The following is a 22581-nucleotide window of genomic DNA, read 5'->3' as shown; positions in this document are numbered from 1 at the left end:
TTGTTACGAGCGTTTTAGCGCGTTTTAGGCAGCGAGACAAAATCTCGCTCGCTGGTTTTGTCTGTATCGTTTTAAATGGTTTTAGAGTGTAAGTTCTCCTGGGTGCCTTGTAGGTGGACACAATAAAGGATTTTTAAATGGATATGTTGGTTTTTCATAGCCTTTCTGCGGAGGGTCTGTGTTAACCTGCACCGTATTTTATTAATTGGGTTTTCTGCTTAAGGTTTTCTCGCTGCGTTTCTGTTGGTTGCTGCATTACAAATTAGGGGGAAAATCCCCAAAACATGAAGTGTCATAAGAGGAAGATTATTCTCTTTTTCAAGTTAAATATTATTTAAGAAATAAGATGACTACAAAACATCTGGTTTGTGTTTTTCAACTGCGTATAAGTTTATTTATTGTTACGTTGGTTTATTTATTGTTCCATTGCTCTGTATCTGAGCCCGGTCCTTTTGGTTTAATCAAAATCTTACGCAGCTTGTGAATATCCAAAACACCAACAAAGCACGGTGGTGTATTTTCCTTTAGAACATGTAAACAAGACCTAAATATTATTTAGCAGAAATAATAATATGATTTAGAGGAATTAATATTGTATATTCTAAATAATAATATTATTTGGAAGAAATCTACTCCTTTAAAGGAGAGATTAAGGGCTGACCATGCAGTTAGGCTTTATGTGAAAACGCATCACCTGAACGTACTGGGAATAATCACATGTGTAAACTGGGGAGATGCTTAACATTTGCAGGACCACACTGTTTAGGGTATAACAAAATGTATTCATAACTCTACATAAATAAGAGCCTGTATTTAAGTAGCAAGTGGCATTTTGCAGAAATGTTGTTTGTGTTATATATGTTTTAATTAGGGCAGCAGTGCCTGGAAGCCAGTGTAGGAACTGGGAGCTTCCTTGCACCCTTGGGTACACAAATGACACCCCGTGTGTCCTGAAGCAATGGTTTTTATCCCTCCTCCTTAAAATGCTTTGCTGAAGATCTCTCCATTTAGGGTGTTTTCTTAAACTTTCTCAAAAATTAAAATATTAATGGTTATGATATTTTTATAGGAAGGGTAAGCTAAGAATAGATCAGTGTGTTTGCCGGGAACTTCTGCCAGCTTTTCGGTTGAGTGTTGCTGTTGTGTGTTCTTAGGTCATCCCAAACTGCCAGCCATTGTCTTTAATTTTTAAAAATGCCATATGCAGGAGTAATTTACAGGGGTGTTCCTGTCTGTAGACAGAGAGGTCAGATATCCCATCCCTTTATTCTGCTTTCAAATTCCTTGCTTGTCTCAGCTGAGCCCTGTCCTAAGCAAGAGCTTTGGCATAAAGAGTGAAATAGGTTGAAATCAGCTCAAGCTCATTAGAAAGAGAACTGTTGTTTTTCAGAAAAGCAAAACCACTTTAGATAGAGACATATTTTAAAAAAATTGACATTGAGACACTGCTTTGGCAGTCTCAGTGTAGGTTTCATGAAATACTTCATTTTGGGATCTGGTGGGAACGTGCTCCTTCCCGGGCCAGGATAACATGCTGTAATTAAAAAAATCAATGCAAATATTAATGGAAGGTTGTAAAGTGAATATTTTATTGGCTGATGCTAATCAAGTGTTTTCACTGTCTTAAATACCCAGAGGAGAAGGGGAATTGAGAGGAAAAGCTTGAGATGTTACTAGTTAGAGGCGAGAGAGGAATGGATAAGTTTGGATTATGTATGGAATTGTGGCTTTGTGCCTGATTTCTCTGCTGGAAACCCACAATTGGATCCGTCTGGGATTGTGTGGGTGTGTAACATGGTGTACTACAGGAGGAAGCTGTGAAGAACCACAGTTAATCACTGCTCTGCATTTTTTTGCTCTTCCCAATAACAAGGTTTCCCTGCATATGTGGCTGTGAAACTGCATCTCCTGCACTGCTGCAACCTGGCAGCAAACCCACCCTCCTTGGGGGGGAATCTTGGGCCTTATCCATGGGGGGTTCTTCCAGCTTTAGCAGGAAGGGCTCTTCCTGTTGTCACTGCATTCCTGCAAAACCCCAAAGTGGATATACCAAATACATTTGTGGTTGTATGGTTGATGCAACTCCATCCTTTGTCTGCAGTGAGGGTTTAGAAGATCAGACTTCAGTAGGGTTGGTACAGCTTCAGTGTGGTTGTTGCCACTGTGTCATCCTCCTCTCTGGTTTTAGGGGAAGGCTAAGGGATTCGTAGTACTCCATCCACAGAAGGTGCCATCCCATGACTTTGGGAATTTTTCTAGTCCTGCTAACTACTGGGAAAATGATTATGTTAGTGATATTGCTTTCCTTGCAGGCATTTAAATTTAAATTCTAGTCTTACTTTGTATTGAATGTTTTCATGTAGCACAATATGTAATTTGGTTGTGCATCTGTTTAACTGAAAATAAGGAAGAAAAAAAAGGAAGAAGAGTCTGGCAAATTCTTCCTGTAATCTCAGGTTGATATAATTTAAGATAATTTTTCATATCCATTTACATTAAAAAAGAAGGATTAACTGAGTGTAAAGGCTGTGGTCAGGAAATGCTAGAGCATTGCATTAATTCCAGGATAGTTACATTAAATTAGCCATTTATGTTCTAGAACTGTATCATATTTTGTACTAGCAGGTACTCATTTGCTACTGTAGGAATTTCAGATGGCTGTGACCATAATTTGGGAGTGATGGAGCATTGCACTGAGGTTCTGAAGATGCTTTGTAATCCTTAAAATGGTGAAAGAATTTGATTTTGGAGCAGAATTGAGTTAGTAAAATCCTTGACAACTTTCCTTATTGATAATGTTTCACATTTGTGTTTATGTTATTATCTGATCTGTGGACCCAACTTACTCTGTTATGGCACCATCAGGGAATTCCATTGGGGAATTGTTGTAGTTCTGCAAGAAGGATTGTTACCTCATCATCCCCAAAGTTAGTGCTGGAGCTTTAAAGCCAATTTGAGAGAAGTAGGTTTGGTAAATGATTTAGGGAGGAAGTGTTGAAAGGCTGACAGCACACGGTCAGGGGATGCAAGTTCTTTGCTCTTTTGTGTTCTCAGTCTCATATTCTGGGGTGGATCAGTGGCTTCCCCTTGAAATTACCATCTCTGGGTACCACTTGCTGCTCCCTTTGCTGGAAGAGTTCAGGGGGGTCCCATCATTCTGCCTTAGAGGTATCTCAGGTTTTGGGCACTTCAGCCTTTATTCTTACAGCCTGGCTTATTTTATTGTCCACCTTCCTTGACTGGAGTTGGCTCTGGGCTCCTGGGGTGGATCTCTTTGCAGTGGGGCTGTCAGATGTGTTCTACCCCAAAGTCAGTGGAGTTTCCATCATGGTTTAGATTTCAATGCTTAGACTTAATCAATTCTTGTGCTAGGATAATGGTAATTTTTTTTATGAGATCCAGAAGAGCACAGTCAAGGTTGATGCTACAACAGTGAAAGGACTATACTTTTGAGACTCACAAAAGCACTTGCACTCCCCGTTCCTCTCTGCACCACCCAGTTCATGTGGTTCTGAGTTCAGCTCTTACTCTCTGTTCACTTCCAACAGCTCCTAAAACTGTCTTCGGTGTGATACTGTCACTTTTCCTGACTCTTGGATACAAGAGGGCAGGAAAGTACAAGATTTTAATCTTATGCAACAGAGAATTTTTTTGGCCACAGGTTTTTCACCTGGGAAAGCCTTGAGCTCTGTGTGACCTGGAGCCACTTCATCTGCACTGAGAACTTGGGTAAAAAGCCAACTTATTGGGTTGCAGCAAGTTGCAAAATAATTCAGATTCCCCACACTTCAGTATTTAGGAGCAATGCAAATAGCATGTTGGAATGCTGATTTATCCTGCTGTCTTGTGAAAACACTCTGTCAAAGAAAGGTAACGTGCTTTCTCCTGCTCTGGAAGTGACTTTGTGTAGTTGTGCCTCAACAAAGAGATTCAGCATCCTCAAGACAGACAGACAGGCAGAGCAAAGGTGACTTCTTTGTGCACAGTAGCTAATATATATTAGTATGCTTAAAATAGAAAGCAAAATAATAAAGCAAACTGGATTGTACAAAGTATTGCTTATGTTTTTCTTGCATTTTTGGGTAAATACTTCTTTGTGTGTGTCAGTGTGACACATTAATCCAGTAAAGCCGATAACACAATAAGGTTGCTGACCATAAATTCTCCTTTTTGTTTTATTGCAGTTATTTGTGAATGCACTTAGCTGAATATGGATCCAGGTGGCGGAAGTTTGGGATTGCAAACACAAGAATCCAAAATGCCTCACACTATGATTATGCAGGATTTTGGTAAACATTTTAACTATTAAAAATAATGAGTAAAATCCAGGAGATGACCTTCTCAGGAAGGACCATGTCTTTGTTCTAACATGAATTAATACCCCTCAGAGTGTACCAAGATAATTGCATTTGCAGTACAATACTGAATAATGCCAGGGGTTTTTTTTCATTCTGATAAGAATCATTTTCTTGAGTGTTTTGTTCATTAAGATTAAAATTGCTATTTATGTGTGTGTTAAAATAATTCACTGTACATTCTTTGTTATGGCTAGAAAAGTAGTCAGCCAGTCAAGTCTGTTAATGAAAACCAGGTTTCTACCTCCAGCCATTCCTTGTGATGTGGCAACTTGTGGGAAACTGTACTATAAATATTGGATACAACTGAGCATTTATTTTTCTCAAGGCCCATGCAATCTAAAGGATGAAAAGTCCTTTTATTGTAGCAGCAATTAATGGTTTGTCACCACACTTCCATCCTCATGCAAGAATTCTGTGAATGTTCAAATTGCTGCTGTAATGAAATGTTTTCTAACTGGAATAAAAAAAAAAAAAGTCTAAATTATAAACTGGCCTGTAGTTTTTAACAGATCAGTATTAAAAGACCTAAATTTGGGGAAAACTCCACATTATATCTTGAAGTGGTATGTTTTGTTTTTCTTAATTTGAAGGATACGGGCTGCTTTGGATAATGTGGATGTTGAGAAGTAACAGATTCTTCTATCTGTGTGTAACTTGTCTCTGATAACTCCATTCCTTACATAAAGCAGTTCCCAGTGCAATGATTGTAACGTTTTTCTCCTGGCTCGTCCTTGTCCCGCAGTGGCTGGAATGGCTGGCACTGCCCACATCGATGGAGACCACATTGTGGTGTCCGTGCCCGAAGCCGTCCTGGTGTCCGATGTCGTCACGGATGACGGGATCACTCTGGATCACGGCCTGGCAGCCGAGGTTGTCCAGGGGCCCGACATCATCACGGAGACCGACGTTGTCACGGAGGGGGTCATCGTGCCCGACTCCGTGCTGGAGGCTGACGTGGCCATCGAAGAGGCTTTGGACACCACTGACCACGTGTTGACCTCTGACCTAATCACGGAAACCGTCCGAGTGCCCGACCAGGTGTTCGTGGCCGACCTGGTCACGGGTCCCGAGGGACACTTGGAGCACGTGGTGCAGGACTCGGTGTCCGGAGCCGCCTCCCCGACCATGGTGTCGGAGGAGGTCCTGGTGACGAACTCGGACTCGGAAGCGGTCATCCAGGCAGCTGGGACTGTGCCTGGCTCCACAGTGACCATCAAAACAGAGGATGACGATGATGGCAAGAGCACATCTGAAGACTACTTAATGATCTCTTGTAAGTTCACCAGAGGTACATACAAACAGGCAGTAGCTGGAGTAGAAGTGTCTGGTGGGGAGAAGTTTTTGTATCTGGACTCTTGCTTCACTCCATCCTGGAATGCTCACTTTGGCTGGTGCCCTGTTCATTCTTGGGGTATTTTGGTGCAAAATCCCTTATTGGTGATACAGCAAGAAAGAGAAGGACATTCATGCTGTCGAGTGAGTGTGTGTGTGTTTGTGTTTCTGAAACTAGATATTCCAGGAAATGAAGGAAAACACCTCAGAAAGCTAAACATTCTGCTTATTTTGAGTATGTGGATTTTAAAAAAAATCCACAGGTATATTACAATGTTATGCAGGTTCCTGTAAAAATAGCATGTTGGGTTTAATCAGGAGAATCCACAAAGAAATAGGGTTTTAAGATCTGTGACTCTCAAAAGTTTTCTCGGTGTGTCCACAAAATACAGTTTGTTTAGTGTATTAAAAATTATAATCGGCATTTCATTGTCTGTTGTGCTGTTTTGGGCTGAACCTGGCATTAGGGAGTCATGTGCATTAATTGATTGGCTCAGTAACACTGGAAAGTGGCTTCCCATTGCAGTTCCCACACAGCATTAACTCCAGGAAGTTGTATGGTCCTCTACTACCTGTTGAGTGCAAGCTGCTGAAAGGACCTTGAGTGTATTGTGTTTCCTCGGTGGTTAAATTATACCCAAGGTACCAGTTGTTACTGTTACACAAATTTGATAAAATGTATGATAGTTAATTTTATAATTTTTGACTTCTCCAAATCAGTTGTTGAAATGTGAGTAGATCAAAACAGATTTTAGTCAGAAGCAATATGTTGAAAAAAGTCAATGCCAAGTGTGTCAAAGTGTCAGTCTGTTCACAACGAGCTGCATTTATTAAAAATTTCATGACAGAGGACACAACTGATTCATGATTATGATTTCAATCTTTCATAGCATTTATGTCCCTTATACAAAATACTTTTTGATACTTATTCAGTATGGGATGAGCAGCAATGATTTTTAAAGCACTGTATCATTACTGTAATACCATCACTAGTAGAAGGTGGGTTTTTTTGAAAAAAAAGCAAAAAAATGAACCTCAAAAGCAATTTAGACCTACAACAAAAAAATCCTGTGTGTTTTTGTAACTAAAGGAGCACCATATTCGCAGTCAGTTGTTTCACTGAACAAATTCCTCCTTTCTGACAGAGTACTTGCTGACTTGTTATTCTGTAACTGCGCTATTTCCACTGCACCCTTGTAATTGTAAGTACAGCCCTCTTTGGAATTCCTTCTGAGACAGAGAAAGTGTCATTGATGCTGGTCATCACTGCACTTTAAACAGAGCATCCTAAACTTCCAGTTACCTGATGGCCTCAGGTGTGTCTGACACACTGCTGGCCGTGTCAGGTGTTCCCAGACCCACCCATGGTGTTTGCAATGTGTCAAAGCCACTTTGAGACCTGGTTTTCAGCAAATTATTTAATATTTATAATTGTGATGTGCCTGAACAATCACAGTTGGAAGCTACGTTATTCATCTGGGATTTTGTTTCAAGTAATCATTTAAATAAATTAAGGCAGTCATAGAATTGTTTAGGTTGGGAAAGACCTTTAAGATCAAGTCCAGGCATTCCCCCAGCACTGCCAAGGCCACTGCTAATGATGTCCCCAAGTGCCACATCCTCATGGCTTTGAAATCCCTCCTGGAATGGGGACTCCACCTCTGCCCTGGGCAGCTGTGCCAGGGCTGGACAGCCCTTTCAGGCAAGGAATTTTTTCCAACATCCAACCTAAATCTCCCCTGGCACAGCTTGAGGCCATTTCCCCTTGTCCTGTCCCTTGTTCCCTGGGAGCAGAGCCTGACCCTCTTCGCTTCCCCCTCCTGTCAGGGAGTTGCAGAGCCAGAAGGTCCCCCCTGAGCCTCCTTTTCTCCAGGCTGAGCCCCCCCCCAGCTCCATCAGCAACTCCTGCTGCTCCAGCCCCTTCCCCAGCTCCATTCCCTTCCCTGGACATGCTCCAGCCCCTCAATGTCTCTCCTGTCCTGAGGGTCCCAGAAGTGCCCCCAGCACTGGAGGTTCCTCAGCAGTGCCAGCACAGGGACAGGCACTGCCCTGGGGCTGTGACACACCATGGCTGGGACAGCCCAGGTGCCCTTGGCCTTCTTGGCTGGCTGGGCTCATGTTCAGCCCCTGCTGACCAGCACCCCCAGCTCCTTTCCAGCCACTCTGCCCCAGCCTGTGGCTTTCCATGGGGTTGTTGTGACCCAAGTGCAGGACCTGGCACTTGGTCTGGTTGACCCTCAGCCCATGGATCCAGCCTGTCCAGATCCCTCTGCAGAGCCTTCCTGCCCTCCAGCACATCAAGACTCCCCCACCTTGGTCTCATCTGCAAACTTGATCCCCTGGGCCACACTGGGTACAGATGAGGTCTGTTGTCCCTGCTGTTCTGAGGCTGTGTTGTGCTGGGTATGGCAGCCTGACCCCACAAAGTATCTACTACTGTATTTTTGTCAGCAAAAATTAATCATTCTTATGCAGTTGTAATTTGGGGGGATTTCTTTAAGTTTTTTTAAATTAGCCTTGAATATGTTTTTTATATGAATATAATCTGTTGTGTAGAATAGATAGACCTCAAAAAAAATCAAGCAGGTCAAACCCCTTTTTATTTACTTATATTTTTAATTTGTCAAATGTTCAGTAAATACTGTAGAAAGTGAACATAATGGTATTTCCTTTGGGACATATAGGGCTGTTGAACTATTTCATTATGTAAATCACATCAAAGTGATAGCTTTAAAGAATCTCAAAATACTTAACTGTCTCTTAATGAAATTTAGCACCTGAAAAGGGGAGACTTAAAATGCCAGATAATATCCTTAGGGAATACCATGAGCTGTTTTGTGGAACAGAAATTAGTTTATTTGTGTAATTTGGAGAATGTGTATCATTTGGAGAATTCCTTGTTTGGGAACTTCTACAATGCTTCATTTTAGGGTATGGAGCTGAGCTGAGTGTGGAGTTTTAACTTGTTGGGAGTTACGGCTTAAATTATAGAACCTTGGGTTGGAAGGGACCTTGCTGAAAGGTGATTTTTCACCATTTTGAGGTGACATTCCCTTGTAGGTACTTCATACACTTTTGATAATGATATTTTTTATTTGGAGAACAGTAAGTTTGTCATGATAGTTGTGTGACCAGCTGCATATGACTTTGTGACTGGAAATGTTCACAAGGTTATCACCTCTCTACTGTGTCTCAGTGCAGATGAATTCAGCTTTTTTTAAACCAGCTTTATAAGCATAAAGTAAAAATCTTCATTTGATACCTTCACAACATCTCTCTGCGTGAATACCACGGGGTATATTCACAATCCCTCGTTTTAAATCATCAGGATGGCTTGATGGAGAGGAATGAGTGCAGGAGTGGGCTCTTGAGCCAGGCCGTCTGTGGTGAGGGAGGCTGTGAGAGCCCCCTGTGTGCAGGGGGCAGTGGGCAGGCTGTGAGAGCCCCCTGTGTGCAGGGGGTAATGGGCAGGCTGTGACAGCCCCTCTGTGTGCAGGGGGTAATGGGCAGGCTGTGAGAGCCCCCTGTGTGCAGGGGGTAATGGGCAGGCTGTGAGAGCCCCCTGTGTGCAGGGGGTAATGGGCAGGCTGTGAGAGCCCCCTGTGTGCAGGGGGTAATGGGCAGGCTGTGACAGCTCCCCTGTGTGCAGGGGGCAGTGGGCAGGCTGTGACAGCTCCCCTGTGTGCAGGGGGTAATGGACAGGCTGTGAGAGCCCCCTGTGTGCAGGGGGCAGTGGGCAGGCTGTGAGAGCCCCCTGTGTGCAGGGGGCAGTGGGCAGGCTGTGACAGCCCCCTGTGTGCAGGGGGTAATGGGCAGGCTGTGAGAGCCCCCTGTGTGCAGGGGGTAATGGGCAGGCTGTGAGAGCCCCCTGTGTGCAGGGGGTAATGGGCAGGCTGTGAGAGCTCCCTGTGTGCTGCAGGGGGCAGTGGGCAGGCTGGAGCTGAAAGCATCCCCTCTTTTGTTTTTCAGGTTTGCGATATTCAGAGCCCCGGCGGGTTGCCAGCCCCCGCCCCGTGTGCCGGCCCCGCATGCACTGTGCTGGTGACCCCCATCCCACCACAGATCCACCCTGGAGCTGGCCCCGGGGGTAAGGTACTGTGCCACCAACACCTCCTTTTTAGTATCTTACAGTACAGTGTTGCATAATTTGCTAAGCATTTTAGTCTTCCTACTCCTCTACTTTACGGGACACAAGTAGATAAGACATTAGAAAAACACGGAGAATTGTCAAACCATGGGACTTATCTTGCCCTCGTGTTGTCCCTCTGGCTCCTGTGGTGGGTGTGATATCACCAGCATAGTGCATGCTGAGGCATCACATGGATTGGGAGCTGGCAATCCACGGTGAATCTGGACATCACACACCTGAAAACAGCCAAGGAAGGTAAGTTTAACACTGGAGCTGTGCTGAGTTTTCCTTTAAACCTTGTTTATTCAGGAGGATTCAGCATATATTTATAAAGGTTCTCTGCTGTGTTTTTTCACTCACTTTTAAGTGACAAGATAATAATACGTAGTGTTTCTGGTGGATAAGTCAGATCTGGAGGACACTTTGATATTCCATTGACAGAAAGTAAACATTCCTGTTGCTGTGAGCCATCCCTGGGAAAACCAGGGATAATTTAGCACTGATGGGGTAGCAGTGATTGAAGTCATATTACTAAGACAATAGAATATTTTCATGATCTGCTTTTAAAAAAAGTAACATTTTCTAATCTGACAAAGATTACTTGCCCTGCTATGTTGGTTGCTGTCCTCTTATACAAATGTGTTTAAAAAGTAGATGGAAACCGTGAAATTCCCTTCATTTAAGACAGCAATTCAAGCAGCAGCAATTGCCAATTCAGTGTGTTTTGTTGTGGTGGTATTTGAAACAAAAGACACATCTTACAGATAATAGTCTATATTGGTATCATTTTCTCAGTCCAGTTTATATTTTCCAAATTTCATTGTATTACACATTTGTTTTTGTAGAAAAGTTATTCCAGAGGCCCTGGATACACAGACTTCCTGATAGGTTTCCATTTTTTTTTAAGCTTAAATTGTAAAGACTGAAGGTCTTTGAATATACACAGGATGGTTAATGCGTGGGAGTAACCATAAATTTTAAAAGTACTGTTGTAAATTTGCCCCTCTAAGACAGAACTCCCCATTTTTTAAAGGATATTGAAGATTTGGGGGCTTTACTTGAAATCGTAGAACCCAGTATGTGAGTGTACATGCTATATTCATGTTTTGGTTTTTTTTTTTCTGAAATTATTCCTATAAAAATTGAAAAAATCCTCATTTTTTCCCTTTACGTGATTTTTGTTGCATTGCAGTTGATCTGAAGGCAACTATCTGAAATTATGTGGTTTTTTTCTTATATTATTTCACCAGCTCCACAGTGGTGCACAGTCACTGGCTCACAGTACTACTTACATAGTTGAGTCTGAGTCCTTCAAAGACTCAGACATGCAGTGGAAATGGTCATTGTACTAAAATCAAACAGATATTTATAATTTTAAAGAATATGGATAAGAAACTTCTATAAATAACTTTAATAAGAAACTTTTTATAAAAGCCTTGCAGAAAAGAAAATGATCTTTAATAAATTCAAGCACAGTAAATGTATGGAAATACTTTTTCCAATATAAGTATATTTGAGCATCTCCACTTTTCCTTTTGGAGTTCTAATAACTCCACCATGGCAGCATAACAAATGTCAGTTTGTTACAGCAGGTGCTGTAACACTCCCAAGTGGATATAAAAGTGTTCTAATAACCTGGTGCTGGTAAACTTGAGTGTCAAAGGAATATTCCAGGCTCTGTGGCTCTCTCAGCTCTGGTGTCTGACTCTTCTGTCCTGCCAGGTAACATGAACACCATGCACTACATGTCAAACTCTCCCAGATTAAGGTGATGATGTTGCTGGCATCAATTTCAGTAGATATTTAGAATGGGTTTTATTTAAAAAAAAACAATTTCCCAAGCAGATTTTTAATTTTTTTCTCCTGATCCAAGTTTAGTATTTTTTCAGCATTGGACTTAATCTGTTGTATACAAAAACCCCCAGCTAAACCAGCATTTTTGAAGTGTTTTCCATTTAATTTTCTTACTTTACAGAGATTCTAAAATTAAAAGAAATACTTCCTTGTACTTACCTACATTTTGTTTAGTCGTGTCCTCAGTAACTTCTGTGCTCATGTGCTGCAATCCAAGATTAGTGAAGCAGAGATGAGGTTTCTCAGTGCTGTGGTAGTTGGATAGTGTTCTGTGGAATCCTGTCTGTGAGAGCTTAGTTTGGGATTGCTGGGGTGGATTCCTGCCCTGCTGCAGGAGGGGCATTCCCTGGCAGGCTCTGTCCCTCCTCATGGGACTGCCTGGAATGTTAAAGGCTCCAGTAACTCCAGTTCAGCCCAGTGCTGGTTAAAGCAGCTCTTGGGAGCTGTCACCACTGCCCTGGGGCAGGAAACTGGGAGGGGACTGGGGACCAGCCCAGCTCTCCCCAGGTGAGCCAGCCTTCCCTCAGGGATCAGAGCCCTTGGGATCCACATGGAGTCCTGGAAGCTGCTGTCACTTTAATGCTCATTGCCACCATTTTTTTAACTCGTGTACACATCTTTTAATGTCCCGTGTGCAGTAAATTGTTGTTTCCCTGGAATGGGTTTAATTCAGGTTTGGTTTCCGTTCTGTGGAATTCTCCATTTCCAGCCCTTCGGTGGGTGTTGTGCAGCACAGGTTTGTGCTGCCCATCTGCACAGGAGCTAATTTTATCCCCCAAGAGAAGTGTCTTGGTACATATGTCAGAAAGATGCTTAGTTCAGTGGCCTTTGTGCTGGCAATTTGGGATAAATCTTAGGACATCTATGAGAATGCCCTTTTTACCAAAATAGTGCTGCTTTTAGTAGTTTGAATGTATTCTTTGTTGTACAACTACAATGAGCATTTTGAATATATAGACCAAATAATGAGTGAGTTGTGTACATAAAGGATGAGAAGTCAATCTCACATAGCAGTATTTGGATTTATTGTCACTGCATCATTTAATCAGCTCTATATTATAACATAATCTTCATTAATACGTTTTCAAGTGATAAAGTGGATAAAATCATAATTTCTTTTAGGAAGAAGATGTCAAATTTTTGATGCACACTTTAACTGGGAATATACTCCAAGTCATCACACTTGACTAGTTTCAGCTACTAAATCTGAGTCAACAGTGTGTCAGAGTACTGAAACTTTTGGGGACTCTTAGACTGTAACAGGCAATTCTGAGTTAGTTTTTAACATTATTGGATAGATGTGTAATTATTGATACGTTTTTGCTCTCTAAATGTAATAGTTTCAGCCATAACCAGTTGCCTCATTCCCTTTGATGACAGGCTCCCTCCTGTGTCCTTCGTTCTGTAGTTCCTGCTGTGTTTCCTGAGTTGCAGTAAAATGATACTGAACTTCTGCAATCTCCTTGAGCTGTTTTGTAAAGGCCACTTATGAATACAAACCTTTACTGTGCGTGGGGAGAATAGTGGAGAAAATCATGCTGCTGGTTACTTTGACTTCTAAAAGTGTGTTTGAACCTCATTATTGTTCTCTTCTCGTTACAGTGGATGATGTTGGGGAGAAGTTGGACCACATAGGAAGCACTCCCTTGAAGATCAGCACCGAGGTGGCAAACGATGACGTTGCCAAAGATGACGGGTTTGGCTCAGAAGTTATCAAAGTGTACATATTTAAAGCTGAAGCTGAAGATGATGTTGAAATAGGTACCTTTAAATTCTATTTATTCTTCCAGTAGTGTGAGGAGTTTCAGGGTTTTTTTGTTTGTTGTTCTTTATTCCACGTAACTCAGTGAGTGGAGTTTTTTGTAGGACATGACATGGGGATTGTTCAGGTTTGAATTTTTCGGGGTACACTGAGAGACCTTTCTCCTCCTCTGTTCTGGAGTATCAAACCTGTGTGGTTTTGTGACAGACCTGAATGTAAAAACACTTAATTGGAATTTTCTGGAAAAACAGTTTTGTTGTAAATAGGAAAAAAATACTTAAATGTGAAATTAAAGGTGGCTTTGTTCACATTTACTTAACATGTGTAACTTTGTTATTTCTTTTTGTTAAAGGTGGGACAGAAATTGTCACTGAGAGTGACTTTCACAATGGCCATTCTGTAGCTGGAGTGATTGAACAAGGAGGTGTTGGGAGAATGCAGCGAGAAAAAATGGTTTACATGGCTGTTAAGGACTCCTCTCAGGAAGATGAAGATATTAGTAAGCATAACAAGAAACATTTTTGTTTCTCATGCTATTTGTACACCAATATAACCATCATTCTCAAGGACATTTTTAATTTTTTCTGAAGGATTCTTCAGCCTGGAGTAGTAGAAAACTAAGCTCATCTTCCCTAAAAATAAAAAGCAGGCAATGATTATTTTGAAGCGTTGTGGATAGTGCACTTTGTACATACTGTGTGCAATCATTTCATTATTTATATTAAATTTAACGTGTCCATGGATGAGGTTAATGAGGTTAGTCAAACTTTCATTTTTCTGTTTTCCTCCTGTGAATTAAGCAGCTTTCTGGCAAAGTAGCAAATGCCATCAGTTGCAAGTTTGTAAGTTTACATATTTGAAATTCTGTTGGTATTTGGTTTGGATTTGTATTTATTGATAAGTGTTTTCTCTCTTTAAGGAATGTCTGAATAAACAGTGATGCCCTAAGGGCAGAGGTGGTTCTAAATGCCACAGGAAGAAAAGTAGTTTATATTGAGTATCAAACAGAGTGAGAGCAAGTTTAATGAAGGAAAAGTTAGGATGAGCAGAATAAAACTGAAGATTTATTCTTCTCCCCTCGTCCAGGCTGTGCTGAAATAGCAGATGAAGTTTATATGGAAGTTATTGTAGGTGAAGAAGAAGCTACATCCCTTCCAGACACCCAGCTCGAGGACTCTGGCGTGAATAAAACGTTTGTCCCTGTTGCTTGGGCTGCTGCTTACGGTAGGAATCTGTATTTCCTGAAATCCCATCCATTATTCCCTCCCTCATCCAGCTTCCAGAATCTCTGGGCAAATGTGACGATCTCTCACCTTGTTCCAGGAGTTTGGAAACAGCTCCTCCTGATCTCTGTTTTGTTTCATGAAGTAGAAAGGAAAGCTATTAGGAGAGGTTTTATGCTGTTCCTGATCCCAGCTCAGACGTGTGTGGGGTTTGATGGTTCATGGTGGCTGTTGAAGATCTTAGAACAGCAAGAACAGCCTTAAGTATTTTACATTGGCTGGGGGGAAGGGGGAAAAACCTGACGTAGGAATAAATGTGTAAGCATGTTCCTCATAATTTCAGTTTGTGCAAGTGTTCTAAGCCTGTTAGTCCTTCAGGTTAGAAACAGAAAGAAAAAAGGTGATCTGTTCTCTGTAGCCATGTTTCAAATTCTGAAACTGTCTTAGGATATATTCTGAATTCTGTCTATTCTTTTATATTATTTTCTTGGATTTTGGTGCGTTAAATGTTTGTTAAGAGGGTATTGGGTCATCTGTGGTTTATGTTACAATTAAGTAATCAAGTCAGTTAAAATTCATTGGTGTGATGATGTGAGCCTGGGTTGATGAAAGGGTTCAGAACCACAGAGCTTTGACACATAGCAGTGAACACTTCCAATGCAAAATGAGGAATACACTCCTAAGGTGTTCCTTGTACATCTTCCAGAACTTCACAGGGCCTCATGTAGATCAGTGCTGAGAAGCTGATCAGGGCCAAGTCCTCTTATCAGCCTGGTCCTCCTCCAGAAAGATAACGTGCTTCCATCTCAGGAACGTTGCAGATAACCTCTGGGTTGGTATCTGAGCTGATAGATGAGGTTAAAAGTTTGCAGAAACAAGCATGTTGATTTTGAAAAGCGGAAAAGCCAGCATGGCAAGCATGCAAGCACAGATTTAGTGGATATTAACTCTCCACAAAGATGAGATTTTGTTTCCTGGGGCTCGTGATTACAGAACACTGAACTGATTGTGAGCTGCACATCTCCCTTTGGATGGTGTTAAGCTGTTATTTATTACCTAAGTTAGTTTTCTGTCATTATCAGACTTTTGAAGCCATCGTGTTTAAAAGTAATTTTAATTTATAATGACTAAAATACCATTTTCTGCAGGAGATGAAAGAAGGCTTCCCCGAAGATACGAAGATGGTCAAGCGGCAGGTGAGAACTTGTAACAACATTAAAACTGCTGTGCTGTCCTTGAAAATATGTGCATTTGTGTGTCTGGGAATTCTATATTGAAGGACTCCATAGTCTTTCTCTACTGTTTTGAGTTAGAGCAATTCTAGATGTCTGTAGGCCTTTGGAGGGGTGGGAAGTTGGGAGGCACTGCCAGGTTGTTAATGCAGTGTTGCAGACAGAAGAGGGATAATGCAGCTCTTAAGAAGTAAAAATAAGTTAAGTAGAAGGGAACAACCAGCATAACTCATAAGAAATTAATGTGTTGAGAAGTAAGAAAAATCAAGGAATATATTTAAAAATTAATCAGTATTTAAGCAATTATATTCCTAACTTTTGCCAGGAAAGAGAGAGTGCTTTATATTGGCATTTCTCTTCTTTATGTGTGTTCATGGTAGAAGAAAGGGCAATATTTGTTTTTAAAATGCTGCTGTGCAATTCCAGTCATCAGTCCCAAAGAAACAAGTTGTTTAAGGTTTTTTATGGTGTCTAATTTTTGTTTCTAGGAAATAACTTGGATACACGATTAGAAAACAAAAACGGTAATGCAACACAGTACCTGCAGATTTGTGATAGCATTGGCACTAATAGAGTGCTCAAACAAAAAGCCAAGAAAAGGAGGAGAGGAGAGGCCAGGCAATGGCAAACAGGTAAACACTGGATGGCTACGGTATTGTCATGGAGTGCCACCTACTCCTGTGCTATTCCTTTTCTCTTTTTTAAGCTGATGCAGAATTAAAAGCTCTAAATGATGATTTGCATATTTCCTGTGTCCTTCCCCCCTCCAGTTCTGTGCATAGAAAATGTCGTATTTTTGCTATTCAGAGTCAGTACACTCAGGGCTGATGCAATTCATTGGAATGTTGCAAGCTATTAGAAAGTAACCATGGCTATATTCACTGCACATGTGATAATTCCTGATCTGTTGGAGCAGTTCCTAAAATTATATAAACTATAGGTGCTGTGGATTGGTTGTTTTTAAACTACTGAACCACTCTCTCTGCTGCAAGTGTAAGTGCATGAATCTGAACAGCACTTGGCTGATTTAAAACTTCATCAGTAAATGTGTTTCCTTCATAACTTGTTTTTGTTTGTTTAAAAACAGCTGTTATAATAGGTCCTGATGGACAGCCCCTAACAGTTTACCCTTGTCATATTTGTGGGAAAAAATTTAAATCCAGAGGATTCTTGAAAAGGCATATGAAGAACCATCCTGATCATATGATTAAGAAGAAGTACCAGTGTACAGACTGTGACTTTACAACCAACAAAAAAGTAAGTTTCCACAATCATCTGGAAAGCCATAAACTTATAAATAAGGTTGATAAAACTCATGAGTTTACAGAGTACACGAGAAGATACAGAGAAGCGAGCCCCTTGAGTTCCAACAAACTCATCCTGAGGGACAAGGAGCCCAAGCTACACAAGTGCAAATATTGTGACTATGAGACTGCAGAGCAGGGACTACTCAACAGACATCTGCTGGCAGTCCATAGCAAGAACTTCCCTCACGTGTGCGTGGAGTGCGGGAAGGGATTCCGCCACCCCTCGGAGCTGAAAAAGCACATGAGGACCCACACGGGGGAAAAGCCATACCAGTGTCAGCACTGTGTGTTCAGGTGTGCTGACCAGTCCAACCTGAAAACTCACATCAAAACCAAACACGGCACTGACCTGCCCTTTAAGTGTGAGCACTGTCCCCAGGCCTTCGCCGAGGAGAAGGAGCTGCAGCAGCACATGGAGTTGTTCCAAGGGCACAAGACTCACCAGTGTCCCCACTGTGACCACAAGAGCACCAATTCCAGTGACCTGAAGCGACACATTATCTCGGTTCACACAAAGGACTTCCCCCACAAGTGTGAGGTGTGTGAGAAGGGCTTCCACCGGCCCTCGGAGCTCAAAAAGCATAGCGAGACCCACAAAGGGAAAAAGATCCACCAGTGCAGGCACTGTGACTTCAAAACCTCAGATCCTTTTGTACTTAGCGGGCACATCCTCTCAGTTCACACCAAGGACCTGCCTTTTAAATGCAAACGGTGTAAAAGAGGCTTTAGGCAGCAGAACGAACTGAAGAAGCACATGAAGACCCACAGTGGGAGGAAGGTGTACCAGTGCCAGTATTGTGAGTACAGCACCACGGACGCGTCGGGCTTCAAGCGGCACGTCATCTCCATCCACACCAAGGACTACCCCCACAGGTGTGAGTATTGCAAAAAGGGCTTCCGCAGGCCCTCCGAGAAAAATCAGCACATCATGAGGCACCACAAGGAGGCCATAATGTGACAGAGGAGCTGCAGGAGGAGGCGGTGTAGAAACTGTGATAATGCTAATTGGGGAAAAAAATAAATCTCACGAACTGTTTCTCCTGGTTTCAAAGCTTGATATTAAACCATAACTTTACATTCTTTGTATTAAAAGTCTTAAAAGTATTAGGGTTGGCAGGGGATCTCATAGCCCTATGATTGTTGCTTATCAGAACCTAAAGAGCACTATAGAATGGAGAGGTTGGATGAATGTCTTAAAAGTTGCAGGAAGATGGATGAATGTCTTCAGGTGAATAGTATTTCCCATGGCTAAGTACAGAAGACAGAGCAGAGCTGATTGTGTGACCCATTTTGTCAGTAACATTTGTCTCCAATATGAAAACAGTTCGGAGTCGTGGTGGGGTGAGTTACAAAAGGTTTGCAAAGGAGCCCAGTCTTCACTTCTTGTGCAGTTTTGAACGGGGGGGTTTTAGTCAGTCACTTCATCCCAACGTTTTAATTGTGCCTAGAAATTGAATTTCAGAACTGCTCAAAGTTGGGGGGGTTGTCCCTTGTTTGGTTTGATTTTTTTTTTATTTTTTTTTTTGAACATTTCATCAGGAAACTTTTTGGTTTCCTTTATTAGTTTAGGTCCAAGAAGCATTTTTTTACTGGTTTTCAAAGCTGCTAACCTATTTTATTGCAGGATTTGATGTTTGAAATAGAGCACTATGTTATGGTCTCAGAGGTGGTGTTCTGGTGCTAGGGTTAAAGATATATATGTACATAATTTCCCTTTTTTTATCTGAAACTACAGTTGAATGTTGTTCAGTATGGCACATATAACAAAATTAACTTTGAATTTGACTTTTTTTTAAGGATAAAATGGATGCAGCTCATAGTGTTGTGACAACACTAGTTTTTCTTCTCGCTACTTTAAAAATCTTCTTTAAAAAAGAATATTAAAAACAGTTGAAAACTGTAGAGTTGTTTTTTTTTTTTAATTAAAATTCAAAGTACTTAGAAGTTCTTTAGGACAGTGTTCTTAACAGGTATGACAGTTACTGTCCTACCTCCTAATAGGAAATTTTCCATATAGACATAAAATTGCACCTTTCAGTGGATTCTTTTTAAAAAAAAAAGATCTATACCATGCTATAAACATGCATTTTCAATCTGTAAGAAAGTATATATGCAGTATTTAACCAGAAAAATCTGCTGCCACTAGAGTTTGGAGGTGGATCTTGAGTTTACAGTGTATACATTTAAAATATGCATCCCTTTACAATGCTTTGTGTTAGCATGCTGCAGATCCAATGGCGCTTATATAACGAGCTGGTCTAGGGCTATTTAATGAAAAACCTGGTCATAAATGTTATGCATATAATGTGTATTTTTTACTTTTTTAGTTGCTTCATGTTTGCACACAGCTGTTCACATGAGAAATTGTAACTTCATGCTATATTGTGGCTTTGTGTTCCAGATAATGTTCATATTTTGGTTTTGTTTTTGCACCAGATGAGAATCAGTTCCTTGAGAATAAATTTTTTTTATATTTCTAAACTTCAGAAAGTTAAATTTGGGAAATCTCTTAGACAAATACGTGTTTTATGTGGCTATAAAAAATGATGTACACGCTGTAAAATAAGATTGTCACTGTTCTGTGGGATTATTATTTCTAAATGTGTTACTCATCGTAACGGGCATACAATAAAACGCATCTCTTGCACTCCAAAGGTTTTGGAGTTTGTTTATTATTTATGGTGTTTAGGAAAGTCTCATTCTGTGGAAACTTACCTGATATTTTTAATTGCATTATTCACTGATTAGTATGTAATAACATTGAACCAGAAGCAGGTTACTGGAGGTATATTTGTCAGACTGTTGAGGGGAGAGCTTTGGCTTTGATTTGACTAACCCTTTAAACTTAATGTGCTTATTTTGTTTATTTCTAAAATTATTCTCAAATGTGATACTGACATTCCTTTGACATTATTTTTCCCTTAAGAGAACATAAAACTTCTCACGTGTTTTGGGAAAACTCAGGTAGGTTTTTTTTTTCCTTTTTGTCTGTGTAATAAGAACAGCTTGCAGAGTGAAATAGTAAAAATGCTGCTATCCTAAATTCCCTCTCTTTTTAGGATACTCGAATTACAACATCAGTAGTAGATTAAAAACTTGAAGAAGGAAGTGTGATTTTAAATGAACAGTTGACCAAGGATTTCCAACAGGCTTTGAGCCACTGAACTCGTAGGTTTTGCACCAAAAAGGTGAAATTAAGCAGGCAGAAAGTATTTATCTTCTTGTTGCTGCTGCTTTGCTTTGCAGTCAGAGGTAGCATTCAAAAAAAAAGTTGTGCTTTTCTGACCATGTTAATGCTTTGTTCCCATTGTGTTGAATACTTGGACTGAAAGAGTTTCTTTGTAGCAGCTCAAAGATGATCACCCTGGCTCTGTGAGGAAGCCCACGGCCCTGCTGGCTCATTTTCCCCACCTTACAGGTGGATGGAATAATCAGGTAATAATTCTGTAGCAAAGCAAGAGGTTGGTTGCTGTTCTTGACATAACATTTTACTAGAAAGCGGCATTTTAAATCTTCTGAAATGCAAGAATAAAATGTCACCTGACTCTTCAGCAGTTTAAGATACAGTCCCTTTTCAGTGCACTTTCCCAGTAAATATTGAAGAGAATTTTGGTGGCTGTTGTGTCATGACCATGGAGGTGTCACAACTCTAACAATGCTTCCTGTCAAGTCACAGTAAAATGTGTCTCTCAGTACCTCCACAGGTCCCTTTCCCAGTGTTTGTGATGGGCTGCCACTCCACAGAACCTGGAGTGGGAAAGGGGTACAGTGAAGTACCTGCTGTGGGTGGGGCTGTCACTGCTGGGAGCATGTGGAGGAAGCTCAGCTGTTGTTTGTGTCCCTCCTCTGCTCCTGCCAGGCTGGATGTGATGGACAAATGGTGCTTGAGCAAGGGGAGTTCACAGACTGTGCAGGGGTTGTTCTGGAATGGCAGTTGTTTGGTGTAGTTTTATTGGAGTGACAGACTGACAGGTGCAGTTAAAAAATGATTTGTGTCTTGATCATCTGTGTTTTTCTTTCTTCAGGTTTCAAATGCCCACAATTACTAAAATAGAAAACAGGGAAGAAGAGCAGCACAACACTCTGGAGGTGAGGGTGAGTTACCTGGGTGTGGTCTGTGTGACTCCAGAGGTGTCAGGAACTTCTGAACCAGGGCTCTCTTTGGCTTTTATTTCACAGCTGAGGGAGAGAAACTTCCTTGTTACAGAAAGGTCTGTCACAAAAACCAGAAGACAATTTTTCTCCTGTTCTTCAGTGCAAAACCAGACTCTGTTCAGACAGTGAGAGGTTATCTAATAACACTGTTGATGAAGACAGTCAAATAGGACAGACTGTGTATTGTTGTAAATATGTGAAGTAAATGCTGTCTGATTTTTCTAATTTGTTCCTGAAAAAAATGTAGAAATCTTGGTGGAGCTGCCTGACATTGAGGTGGGAAATTATCTCAAGCAAAGTGTTTATAAGTAGCATTTACAGAGCTGAGTAAATGAGAAAAATGTGTTTCTGTAAACTCCAGCAGAAAGCACTTTTAGGTAAATCAGTTCCAATGCAACAGAAAAGAGGCGACAGCTGAGACCACAGCAAGTAACAGGTACTTTATAATGAAAAATACTAAATTTGCTTTTTAAATAAATCTGGTTTGAAAACAAAACCCAGCCCATAAAGAAATGGCTACATGCTTTACCTACTAGTCTAATTCAGCTTTCTAGCAACTCTCTGTTGCTTTATCTGTGAGTACAGTGTGTAGTTATGACCTGTGCTCTGTAGCATTTACAGTGCAGAGTCTACAAATACACCCCCAAGCCTTCGAGAGGCTGAGCCTGCTACCCCTCCAGTACAGCCCCCTGTCCTGAGCAGCAAACTGGGCTTGTTTTGAACAGGTTGCCGGTGCCTCTCTGCTCCAGTGTGGGGAACAGGTGTGCTGTGTTCACTGGGATTTACCATCCTGCCAGCTGCATATGCAAAACACATTATTTGCCTAATGGTGGCCTTTGTCAGAGAACTGTCCCACCACACCCAGGAACTCCTGTTCAGAGTCTGTGTCTGCCCTCAGGGGCGTTCCCTGTGTGTTTTGCTGTGCCAGGGAGTTGAGGAAACACAGGTTGGTGTTACTGAGGGCATGGTCAGTAGATGTGCACTGCCCTTGCATGGCTGACACCAGCCCACAGTAACTGTACCCATCAATAACTCACATTTCTGCTCTTTGCAGCCTCTCCAGAGCCCTGCCCAGCACAACCACAGCGAGGCACCCGTGCTCCTGGGGCACCTGCAGTCAGGACCCCTGCACAGTCAGGCACAGGTAAGTGATGGCATTAGACAAACATGGCCTTCTGCCTCTTTTAAGCCTTTTGTTTTTTCTGTAGATCACCAAAGGTGAAAAGTCA

At 41.4% G+C, this 22581-nt stretch overlaps 1 protein-coding gene across 7 annotated transcripts in view; it reads left to right on the top strand.

Annotated features, from left to right (window-relative positions):
* Positions 1 to 22581, top strand: part of ZNF711 (zinc finger protein 711) — a 29809-nt gene that overhangs the window by 775 nt on the left and 6453 nt on the right. For 4 of the 7 annotated variants that reach the window (XM_064670128.1, XM_064670129.1, XM_064670127.1 and 1 more), the window contains exons 2-10: positions 4185 to 4289; positions 5101 to 5631; positions 13276 to 13434; positions 13788 to 13934; positions 14522 to 14659; positions 15807 to 15854; positions 16379 to 16522; positions 16978 to 20632; positions 21223 to 22496. In XM_064670128.1, the coding sequence (XP_064526198.1) occupies positions 4211 to 4289; positions 5101 to 5631; positions 13276 to 13434; positions 13788 to 13934; positions 14522 to 14659; positions 15807 to 15854; positions 16379 to 16522; positions 16978 to 18155 (2424 nt within the window). In that variant the 5' untranslated portion in view covers positions 4185 to 4210 and the 3' untranslated portion in view covers positions 18156 to 20632; positions 21223 to 22496. The remainder of the gene's footprint in view (positions 1 to 4184; positions 4290 to 5100; positions 5632 to 13275; positions 13435 to 13787; positions 13935 to 14521; positions 14660 to 15806; positions 15855 to 16378; positions 16523 to 16977; positions 20633 to 21222; positions 22497 to 22581) is intronic. The other 3 variants (XM_064670132.1, XM_064670130.1, XM_064670133.1) reach the window with 3 other exon arrangements.

Source organism: Pseudopipra pipra, chromosome 13 (genome assembly GCF_036250125.1).
Source record: "Pseudopipra pipra isolate bDixPip1 chromosome 13, bDixPip1.hap1, whole genome shotgun sequence".
In the NCBI taxonomy this organism is placed as follows: Eukaryota; Metazoa; Chordata; class Aves; order Passeriformes; family Pipridae; genus Pseudopipra; species Pseudopipra pipra.
This window is presented reverse-complemented; position numbering and strand designations above follow the sequence as displayed.